The sequence below is a fragment of the Dendronephthya gigantea genome, unplaced genomic scaffold (genome assembly GCF_004324835.1).
Source record: "Dendronephthya gigantea isolate DGI-Jeju-01 unplaced genomic scaffold, DenGig_1.0 000059F, whole genome shotgun sequence".
In the NCBI taxonomy this organism is placed as follows: domain Eukaryota; kingdom Metazoa; phylum Cnidaria; class Anthozoa; order Malacalcyonacea; family Nephtheidae; genus Dendronephthya; species Dendronephthya gigantea.
This window is the reverse complement of record NW_021163069.1, coordinates 690,386-702,748: the sequence shown is the minus strand read 5'-3', so window position 1 is coordinate 702,748 and position 12,363 is coordinate 690,386. Positions and strand designations below refer to the sequence as shown.

General features: G+C 35.0%; 1 protein-coding gene across 1 annotated transcript; it reads left to right on the top strand.

The window, feature by feature from the left end:
- The first annotated feature begins 1,360 nt into the window (after positions 1–1,360).
- Positions 1,361–2,464, top strand: LOC114530044 (histamine H2 receptor-like). Its single transcript, XM_028551624.1, has one exon. It carries the CDS (start codon positions 1,361–1,363, stop codon positions 2,462–2,464), a length of 1,104 nt encoding a protein of 367 aa, XP_028407425.1.
- Positions 2,465–12,363: the final 9,899 nt, after the last annotated feature.

The following is a 12,363-nucleotide window of genomic DNA, read 5'->3' as shown; positions in this document are numbered from 1 at the left end:
AAGAAATTTAAATTCTAATTTACACTTGATAAAAGATAAGCGTGTTTTCGCTTAAATATAATAAAATTACTTGGTATTTTCGAGTGTCGAAGTCATATCAAACGAAGGAAATGATAATTCAGTTTTGTCGAAGATCTGGCTTCTGATTGGTTGATTTTTATACCCAGATCAGCTGGATGTACTAGAAATACATACGTGCAACACCTCTCTCCATTTCCAACTAGAAATAATCTTCTGGGTTAGCCAGACCTAATTGGCTAAAATTATGGCTAAAATAATTGGTTTACAGTATATGGAATGTGGCTGAATTGCAATGCGTTGATAGCCATGCAATCTTTCTATATCTTTCCGTATCACACTTTCAAATACTGAACATCAAATAGACCACCCTTCTAACATTTATGGCGTCGACTATAATACTATAATAAAATTCAAATCTACGCGTTCAAAGATCATTTTTGAAGTGAAATCCATGGGATAAAAGCCATAGTCGATTATGACTTTAGAAAACGACATATCAATTAAGCTCATACACAAATAAACTACATGCTTCCGTAAACCCAACAACACTGTCATGTCATGTATTTATTTAGTATACCCCGGCCACTGTAATTATAACATTGCCATATCACGTATTCATTTAACTGAATTATTCGCTATATCCATACTGCATCCTAAGCGAAAACGTTCTCGTCGTTGTTTTTGTCGCAAACTTCCCCCTATAATATGACAACTATTATCCATGATGAAAACCAATAAAAAATTAGCGCTTGGACTGATAAGTAGGAATTGGCGCAAACAGTTCAATTAACATATATTGAAAAAAATGTTCCATTCTGTCATATCAACGAACACTTAACTCTGGCGCAAACAGTTCAATTAACATATTCAAAAAAATATTCGATTCTGTCATATCAAGGAACATTTAACTCTCTAATTTTAAGTGTTTTTGACGTTTTATGGCGTACTATATACAATCAGTAAAAAATAGAATTTTTTCGCAATATTCACTGCCTTATAAGGTAACCCAGCTTCACAGACAGGCGACGATCAGAGTTTTTGTTTTCGATAACATTCTCTTTTTCAACTTAACCTCCGCTTCCATTAAATTCTAATTCGAACGAAAGGCTCATTTTCAACTGCTCTAGATCGTTTTCATATTAAAGCACAACGAACCGCCGACAACACAGCATATTTTAAGACATAGCGCATGGGACCCGCTTTTCCATAGCGAATGTAGGATTCGCTTTTGTTATTGTGCGTTTTGATCCCATGCTGTCTTCATGATATTTTGTAGATTCAAAACAATAATTTTTTTCATGTACTTATAGGAATAATTTAATTAAGGTTGGTTTACATAATGGAGTTGTCACAAAATATCACTGCTTCAAGTAATCATATAAATCGAGCAGAGATATTAGAAGACAGTGAATGGTTGGAACTTGAAGCTTTTCAGAAGCAAGTCTATTTGAGCATGAGAGATTTGGTAATTTTTTTCACCATCCTCATAATACCAGGAAATACTTTAGTGTTGATCGCCACATGGAAGGAAAGACGTCTTCATCAACCAAATAAATATTTTCTTGCTTTTCTTGCTGTCGCTGATCTTCTCGTTGGTTTATTTGTGGCTCCATTCTTCGCTTATCAAACAGACCTGGAATACACAAGCAGTGACCGAGATAATATGTCGATTCATCTGTGTCGTTTTATGTTGTGGATGGACACCTTTGCGTTAACAACATCTATTTACTCGCTGACAACTATTAGTTTGGATCGATATCTCAAAATCAGCAAACCGCTTCTGTACAAATCACGAATGACCACTTCCAGATCAATAAAGATAATTTTCGTCATTGTTCTCATTTCAACTACTCTTGCCACGTACTCTGCAACTGCTCGTTCAGGAAGCTCTGGAATTTTGGGTACCGGAACTGGCCCTTGCAGTTGGGACGCTGACTTCGAAAAATCCACGATATTTTACCTTGGCCTAACAATAAGTGTGTTTTTTCTACCTGTCCTGGTCATCGTGATTATGTACACTCTGATTTTTCATGTCGCTCATAAACGAAACAAAATGCTCGTGGATGGCAATCTGGGTCAAACAATAAACAATCAGAACGAACGAACTGCATTACGACGAGATATGAAAGTGATCAGAATGCTGCTAGTTGTCGTTGGAGTTTTCTTACTTTGCTGGGGTCCTCTGTTCACTTGGATATTGATGAAGTATCTAAATACTATTGATCGGGAAAACACTTCATTAAGCTTCGAGTACAGGATGCATGTATTTGCTGGTATAGCAAACACACTTCCATTCTTCAACAGTCTGTGTAACCCAATAATCTATGTCTGTCTTGATCAAACGTACCAAGAGGCCTTTAAACGTATTTTCCGTCGCATGATGCGTCGACAAGAAGCGCGAAGACAACAGCCACCAATAGAGCTACGACCTCCGAGAGCCTGATGAGGAATCTTACATGAAGTAAACCTAGATTTGTATTTGTCTAAATTCAAAATTATTTAAAAAATGGGAGGCCTATTGTTGCAAGAACTAAGGCTTCACAAAATTCGTGAGAGACAGCTTTATTAACTTCGTCATTTTGCATCGGCGTGCTGGTGACGGTTTATATACGTTTATTATTCAAGAATAAGAAACTATAGTAATTTCGTTTTAGTTAATTTTGTTTGAGGATACACCGTGAATTTTTTCATTGTAAAGCTTTTCGACGCAAATGGATATTTTAAAAATTTCTTTTGTGCAGTGAAAGAGTATGGATAAACTTCATCTGCATGTAAAAAAACCATCTAAAATGAAAAAAAAATAGATGCTTGCTCGCATTTTGCTAATCTAGGCTAATAAATTTAGCTAAATTTTGCCATCTAATATCTATATACTCGAGGTGTTTGCATGAAAGAAAACCCTACAGAGTAATCATAACTACGTGCGTCAAAAAAACTGTTTTAGAGGCGACAGCTGGCGATAAGTTGGTGGAAATTTTTAGTATAAGTATACTTGGTGAAATCTCGATCATAAGTTGGTTTATACTGGGTTGTAATGCATTCTTGCGCCAGGTTGCATATTTCTCAAATTTTGGCATTTTCCTGGTGTACAAGAAATTAAATCGAATTTAACCTAACATTTCCCAGACATTTATAAATAACAAAATATTCCTATTTTAGTGAAGTAACTTCACAATAACCATCCAGTTAGTTTTGAATGCTGGAGATTCCAGGAACCTGTGTGTGTAAGCAAATTCCGTATTTGCAACACTCCAACTGTCTCGTTGATTCTAAAGGAAACATCTGCTCGGAATTCATCCCATAGAACTAAATGTACTAGATTTTATTCAGCATTTTCAAACAAACAAAATTTTCAAAAAATGCATAAATTTAGAATAAACGACGTTATTTAATGATGTTATCAGAAGTCAGTTATATAGTCGAAGACATTCTTGATGTCAGAAAACGTTTTAATCTTCGTGTCTTTTTCTTCCATGTTTTTATGGCATTAAACTATCATGTATTTCAAAGTTCATGTCGCTGGCAGCTAGCCGATCGATCGGCAGCACTGTATCAACACTGCATGTTGTGGGTCTTAGGGGAGGGCTGACTGAAGTTGAGTTGTTCTCGAGACTGAAAAAGGTGACAGATTCTACCTTATTGGAAGCGTCGCTAATTTAATGTCTTTGGGAATTTTAGTTGTCCATATAATTCTCCTGCTTTTATTTTCTGAATTTCTTGCGTGCTTTGTGAGTGTAATAATGTCAGGAATTGGGCTTCTTAACTATGGGATTTCAAATATTCACAATTCAAGGCAAAACAAACAGAAAGTAAGAGGAATTTTTTCTACGGATTTTTCAATCTTTGATTAAATAACGCATATGCGGGTTCTGTTTTTGGGAACACCTTGTGTATTGCTTGCGTCTTGTTTTATTTTAATTACCTTGTAATTGATTTTATTTGTGGCACAGAATTACTAATCAAAGTCTATAAGCGGTGATTGTTTAATAGCATTTTTACTGATGGTATTGATTTAAATCAGACCAACTGTGTGGCTGTCATGTTTGAAGATACATTTCAACATGTACCTAGGTTAGAACTCATTTGCCATTTTCGTGCATAAATTTTTGTTTAAACTTTAAAAATCTAATTGAGATACTAACAAAAGAAGTTTAAAAAGTTAGTTACAGTAAAGGTATTAGGTATACGGTCTATTTTCGGTTGGAAACCATAAAATTGCATGGTTTAATCCTTCACTAAGGACCATCGCGATTTTTCAGAAGAATATGGTGGGTTTCAAATAGTAACAAGTTCCCCTCACTAACACCCGAAGCTAACTATTCCAAATGTAGAGGTTTAAAGGGTCTTAATTTCGAGTGGAATTATACACACTTCAAACTCAAGCCAGGAACAGTTGATGGAAAAATGAGTCAACTATACAGGGTGTATCAAAAAAATGTCCTAAATGTAAAATTTTCGTTTTTCAGGATATTTTGTAGAATTTGGCAAATTTTTGTGTTCTTAGAGATAGTTAGGACTTATCTGGTATACCTAGGCCAAGTTTGGTTTTTCATTAACAAAATTATGTTACCGGGGGGGGGGGTTCCTTTCGACTGATATTGAGAGGGCTTGCGCGCGAAAATGTGAAGCTGAAATTGAGATATTATTTAGCTGTCTAAAAGTAGGAAAGCTTTTTAATAAACTGTCAAAGTTTCAAGAAAAATAATGCATACTGGAAGCAACGCGCGACCCCTAAAAATGACAAATATTTCATTGCATGCAGTGGATTAAATGCATGGTTGATTTTAGCGTGACCGATCTCATGTAAGGCTGGGCAAATGAATAAATTAAAGTGAGAAACTGAACACAAAAACAAAGTGATTTATTCGTGATGTTAATCCTCAGCATGTCCACCATTTCATTCTAAGCAAACTGTGGCTTGTCTGAGCATACTAAACACTGAACAGCGAACCATTTGTCCATTCGCCTAGATTTGCCGGTGGTAGGTTAGGCGATTTGCAAGAAAGAATTTCGAACGAAATGGAGAATTTGAGGCAGGACAGACAAAGTGTTCGCCCCGTTTAGTGTTTACTATGCTCAGTCGAGAAGCAGTTTCCTTAGAAAGAAACGGTGGAAATGTTGAGGATTAACATCACGAATAAAAATCTTCTTGTTAAATCGCTTCGTCTTTTTGTTCAGTTTCTCGCTTTAATTTATTCATTTGCCCAGCCTTGCATGAGATCGGTCACGCTAAAATCAACGATGCATTCAATCCACTGCGCGCAATGGAATACTTGTCACCTTTAGGGGTCGCGCGTTGCTCCTAGTATGCATTATTTTTCCTGAAACGTTGACAGTTTATTAAAAAGCTTTCCTACTTTTAGACAGCTAAATAATATCTCAATTTCAGGTTTACATTTTCGCGCGCAAGCCCTCTCAGTGGAAAGGAACCACCCCCCCGGTAACATAATTTTGTTAATGAAAAATCAAACTTGGCCTAGGTATACCAGATAAGTCTTAACTACCTCTAGGAACACAAAAATTTGCCAAATTCTACAAAATATCCTGAAAAACGAAAATTTTACATTTAGGACATTTTTTTTATACACCCTGTATATAGGTCCTCCGGCCCATTAAACCGCTAGAATTTACCTGCCAAAAATCATAACTCTTTTTACCCCCACCTGTTCTAAATGTCGATTATATGCGCAAATAAATCAATGATACTAGAAATACATGCATGCAGCAACCCCTCGCTATTTCAAACCAAGTACACAATTTCTTGACTTAACCTGACCTAAACTTATATTATGAAATGACACAAAACTCAAATCAGTCTTATTATATTTTACCGAGTATATTATAGCTAATGTTTCCATCATTCAATACAAAAATAATCATAAAGCTAGTGTAAACATTGCCCGTTCAATTTTGCTGCATTATACCATGCCTAAATTAGGTAAAGGTTTAAAATCGAAGTTTCAAACGATTAAAACAGTACAAAATCTTCACAGACAAAGAAAAAACTTCAAATGTTATTTTATTCTGTAATTGACCATAACAAAAAAGATGGCGGATGTACATTTTACCAGAACGCATTGCGGTCGGAAATCGCTAAAAAAGCGAGCTGACGTCTTTTAAAGGACAGGCATAAAACAGGAAGTTATTTTCTTCGCTGTGTTAAAATTTCACGTCATTAGGAGTTTTTCTTGCCATCTTTTTTCAGTCAACTATTCGTAATGCCCGCAATGCATTCTGGTAAAATGTACATGCCGCCATCTTTTTCGTTACGGTCAATTGCAGTCGACGCCGGCGGCTAAAAGTTTTATACTTTATAAATATAGTGTGTATTTTTGATACTAAAATTCAAATTACACTTTCAAAAACACTTTTTGAAGTTAAAGCAAAGGTTTAATAGCCTTTCACAGGTTTATGCGTCTGCATAAAAAGCTGAAAATTTAACAAATAAACGGCATACAAAGCTGAAAAGTATACAAATACGGCTCATTCTTATCGCGAAACAAATACGAAATAAACAAAGTAAACACGTACCCTTTGTCTTTGAAAACATTTATAAGTTTGCAGATTATGAATTATTCCTCTTACACGACTTTGTCTTGACTGTATCCACGTTCATCTTTGCTAACTGTCATGCTTCATATATCTTGTTTCTTCTCGTTTTACTTTCTTTGCACAAAGTTTATGAAACGCTTTTGCAAAAATGTTTACGAAATGACAGTTAATATAAATTGCTGACGTTCTCATTGAAATACAAACTTTCTGTCTTAGCCAATCAGAACGTTCGTTGTTTACCAGACGTTACTCGCGCATGCGCATAACTTACAAAACCACCCAACGTCGACCGTCCATGACAAAGAATTTGGACAACTTTGGATTCGCCTATGTTCTACCGGGTTCCGGGTGTAATTCCTAATCTCCGAGCGGAATTAGTACCCTCGCAGGCGCTCCGCGCCCGCTCGGGGATGACAGTGTTATTGGGTATGCTATGCATTTACTACAGTGTATAAATTTACGATGTATAAGGAGTTGTTCACGTATTAAAATTCTAAAATAGCTTGCAAAATTTATAGCAAGTTTTTATAGCTTATTCATTAAATTTGTTGTATTTTTTGTGTTTGATAAAGTCAATTTCGAGACCTCGGGAACAGTTTTTTCCATCTGGACCGAAGATGCCGGTGAATGAAGCCGCGTTTACACTACGTACTTTGACCTGGCTTAGACCAGGCCTAGGCCTAGATGTGAACGTTGTTTATCCAGCCTAGATCAGGCCTGGGCCTGACCTGGGGCAATGACTGTATTTGTACCCGATTTTGGTATATAATGTGAACAGGCTTATAGTCTTGACAAATTTTGAAATTAATAGTGTGATTTGTATAGGATACATATATAGGATACATAATTATAGAATTACCACTTTTCGGCGTGTTTTAGGTCTCTTTCCAAGTATTTTGTCAAAATACTTTGCCCATCCGATATCAATACTTTGGCTATCCGACATTCCAACAAAGAAGACAGTGTGAACGTGCCACATATTAACTTGACTGGTCCTAGACCTGGTCGAGGCCTAATATAAATTATAGCGCAAGACAGTCTGTATTCAGTGATATCTGAAAACTTTTCGTGGCTTGCAAAAATACCTGATATCCGAAAGATCACTTCCGATTAAATGGAACCCTGGCTTAGAAGGGTTTTTTTTTCCATTGTTTTACTTTCTCTAATTGAAAGGCGATCCATTATGACAAAAAAATAGATAAATTCTGGGAAAAAATGGGCAATGGAGACATGTCGCAGTGCTCGGAAGCTTTCATCCAATTGGATAATGCTTTTCTATGCTTTCTAAAGAACGAAGCTATGCTATAGGTTGAAACAGAAATGTATTGTAAAATTCAGCTAATGAAAATCATTCTTGCGAGAAGATGCGACCCTACCCTTCGTTTTAACCTATACAATGGGTACGGCGTGCCACAATACTGACATATTTAACAATTGTAATCACCGAGTCTGAGGCGAATTTTAATCACTGTATCACCGAGTCTGAGCGACTAAGGGTTTTAGCATAATTTTAGTATTGAAAAAGTTTTATTTATCGATAAAACTACAAAGCAAACCGAGTTTATTCATATAAATTGCGCAAGTGATTGACTTTCGTTTTTTTGTGCAGTCATAGATTGTGGATCGATGTACTTCCGCCTGTATTCTAAAAGCTCACTCGCACTCAAACTCTTTGAGTGGGAGATCTTAAGCTTCTCATAACGTTTCCATGACGGTATTTCCGTGTTTTACCTTAAATCTTTCCACCTATTCAGAAAGAACTTTCTTATTGACTAGCATTACCAAAATATTTATGTCACACTCTTTGAATCTGAGTGCGAGTGAGCTTTTTGAATACAGGTGTTCATCTCAATGTAAAAACACCGAAAATGAGTTTTTTTGAAGATCTGTTTGCTCTCGCTTTTTTAATTTAGGCTAAAATTTTAAAGCTTGCTAAATTTTGCCGCCGATGTTTATGTAATGAAGTGTTCTGAAAGAAAACCCTCCAAATTCATCATAAGTATGGGCACAAAAGAACCGACCATTGGAAAGGGTTGTGATGAAGTAAAATTTTGCATGTAACTATATATCTAGTTAGCTTAGAATGATTTCCGATTTCTATAACAAAAATATCCATAACTCTGATTTAAATATGCAATAATTCTAGATTTTTAAATCAGTAATTCCCAGAAACACCACAAGCAATTTGTTACATGCAGAGCATTTGGTGCGTTAACCCTGGCCTTAATGGCCGCATTAATTTACAATCATCGACGCTGTCCATTATCGGTGATCTCTAACGAATGAAGTTCTTTGTTATTCTGAATAAAACGTTTTTCAAATTTTAAATTCAAACTTATTATTTGCCCAAATTACAAAATGATTTGCATTTATTATTTGAAATGCACATATAGTGGAATAGGGACCTTTAGAAGCCTTATTTCTTTGTCATCTCATCGACAACTGACAATTAATTGACCGTCGGAAACTTTTGAGAATCGAGCTGAATTCGCTTCTTGTCTTGACTGGCGTTAGAAACTTATTTGTAGGTTTATTCGTTCATGTTAACATGTCATGCAAACTTCACTTAATTCTCACCTTAGACCTGCTTTAAACGTCGCATGTTCGCCGTGTCCAATGTAATTAAGGCAGCGTTTATATTCATGAGATAATAATGAGGTGATAATGAATTTTAAAGGTGCTTATATCTCGTTTACTTTTTTCTCAAATTTATTCCACGCTACGAAAATTCAACTTCTAAACTACACCCAAACAGTGACTTGCATTAACACGTATCGAGAACATTTCTCGCCAATCATTTTATGCAACCGTTTCGAGTTGCAACCGTTCGAGCTATTCCATTCACAAAAATTAATAGGCTTGAACAATCGCCGATATCTAGAACAGTAAGCTCAGCAAATATGTTAGACAGCGTATACTAAGACCTGCATGGTTTTAATTTATTTGTTTGAAAAATTTTCTTCATTATTTTGTTTTCCTTTGAAAGGAAAGGACATTAGGAAAAAACACCTGTTACCAGGCCACAGGTCTAGAAACTGTGATATTGACGTTTCATCCAATCATGTAGGTATACATCTTATGAAAATATTGACCAGGGTATATATTATGTTAAATAAGTCAGACTTTCTTATTAAAAGACGTGTTCGGCTTTGAGATCAGTCAGTTGAAAGTCTAAGATTGCAGGAAGAGCCTGAGTTTAAAACCAAGTATGTCGCACTGAAGTCCAGAGAGAGGAAGGACCTTACATTCAAACGTGCATAAAGGTGAAATTACGTTCATAGCAATATAGAGTAAATACGATTTTTCTGCGTCTTGTGTTGCTACGGTCGATAACCTGTCAAAATAATCTTGGGTATTACCATAAAGAAAAAAACCATACATTATTTGGTCAGTTTTGCAAACCTTGTTTTCTGGGCAATAAAATTCGTAAATTTCGCGATTATCAACTCCAAAAACACGCGCTAAACGTAGTTCGATGCGTGGCCACCATTTAGCTCTAGATTGCCTTTTAATTTGGCTTCAAATATGGAATTTCTCCTTATCGTATATTTAAGTTCTACTAAAGGAAAATTTTCTGAAGTAATAATAATACTGCGCAAAAAGACTTATAGCAATACAATTTTACAAAAATATTCGTCATGTAGAGATAAACTTGGAACACAACCTCGTACCTCGGTACCCAGGGTCCTTGGAACAATGCTTTGATAAGTAAATGCATGTGTGTATACTATATATAGGAAATATATCAACAGTGTATGAGTATGTACTAGAAAAACATACATGCATAACACCCCTCGCCATTTTGAAAAACAATATCCATTGGCCCTGTACGACCCGAAACATCTCTTGAGAACAGTTCAAATGAACTATACATTGAACTGATACCATATATTATATACTATACTATACTATATATATATATATATATATATATATATATATATATATTTATATATATATATATATAATATATATTATATAATATATATACATATATATATATATATATATATATATATAATATATATATTTATATATATTATATAATATATATATAATTATATATATATATAATATATATATATAATATATATATATATATATATATAATATATATATAATGTATATATATATATAATGTATATAATAATATATTAATATTAATATATATATATATAACATATATTATATTACTTATATATATATATCACAAATGCTTTTTATCTGTTGTAGATTGAAGAGTGCTCAACACAATTTTTGTAGAGCGATATTTATTTATTTAATCTTAAAACAGTATTAGCTGCTACTTAAAGTTTCATGCTTCTTGCAATCATCAGGCAACTGTTCATATTTCAGTTCAGTTTGGTGACGCTACTCATGAACGGTTTTTTAACGCACGCGCGTGTCCGTTGGTTTCGTACGCGCTCGTGAATTTTCCCGCGTGATATTTTTCTGCATGGCGGCATTTCGCGAAAAGTTCTGATCTTCGATTAAGGCTTTTCTTTGGCTTTAAAAGGCACAACTTTTCCTCGGTACATAGCCTGCAGTGTTTTCCCCCCGCCGAATAAGCTGGATCGCGCTTTAATATAGACCACTTTATTTTATAGTCCTTCCCAGCGTATATTACATATTTGGACAGCTCCGTCTCGTTCTCGTATTAGGCAGATTTAGCTCGAGGACGCGAACGTCAAAGAGGACGTGAGAATGGCGAATAAATGGCGTGATACGCCTATATTTGGACATGCCACGCCATTTATTCGCCATTTTTACGTCCTCTTTGACGTTCGCGTCCTCGAGCTAAATCTGCCTATTGTGGGTTGTTAAACGACTTATAATATAAATATATTACATTTGCACATCGTAGGTGTAAATATCCGAGCGGAATTAGTACCCTCGCACGGTGCTCCACACCGGCTCGGCGATTATTAATATTATATATTATACTATATATTGATTTCTATACATTTGTAAGAAGGAGAACCGGGTAGTGAAGGTTGTGTAAAAGTTAGTCGAAAAAAGAAGTCAGAAAGTAGAAAATTACGGTACGCCAGGTACAACAAATTGTGTATAACGTATTTTAAGATTAGTAAACTTTTTTGTGTTTTTTGTATGTCCTTTGTCGAGAATACGGATAATTTTCTCGTCATAATCGTTAATTTCTTGATTTCAAACAAACAACAACACTAATCCCGCCATTTTCTTCATACCACGCGTTTTTCCGCAAATTGATATTTACCGGTAAATATAAAAAAATCTGACGAAAATGCTTAAGTCAATATGAGCACTAAAATTTGATAGAAGGAATGCAGAGTTCGTAATTAATCGATATCTTGATAATATAAGTAAGATCGATATCTTTATTATGCGAACTAGGGTGATATCTAGATCTATAAGGATACATGCATGGTAAAGAGGTTGTTAGGTCTAATACTTACTAGTAAAGATCGTCAAACTTATTGTTATTCAGTTATAAGCCATATGCATGTGCCAGCATCGAGTTTGTAGCTTGAGATTAACCGCAAACATCTGAATTGTGATTAAGGCCGATATGCATATCAGTTTGAAATCTCAACAAAGCGCCTGTTTTTATCCATCTTTTCATTCTTATTTTTTACGTAGTTGAATACTATAATTTTGCCTTCAACAGTGAATTTTCCGCATGCTTTTCGGCATACTTTTCTACATTTTCCACATAGTTTTCTACATACAAATGAATATATACTACTCATTTCACAGGGTTAAGATCTGCTATCCATAATGGAGTTGACAAACCACACCACTGCTGTAAGT

Excerpts from the sequence above, each read along its gene's own strand:
- LOC114530044 (XM_028551624.1), top strand. The coding sequence starts at position 1,361 with ATGGAGTTGTCACAAAATATCACTGCTTCAAGTAATCATATAAATCGA.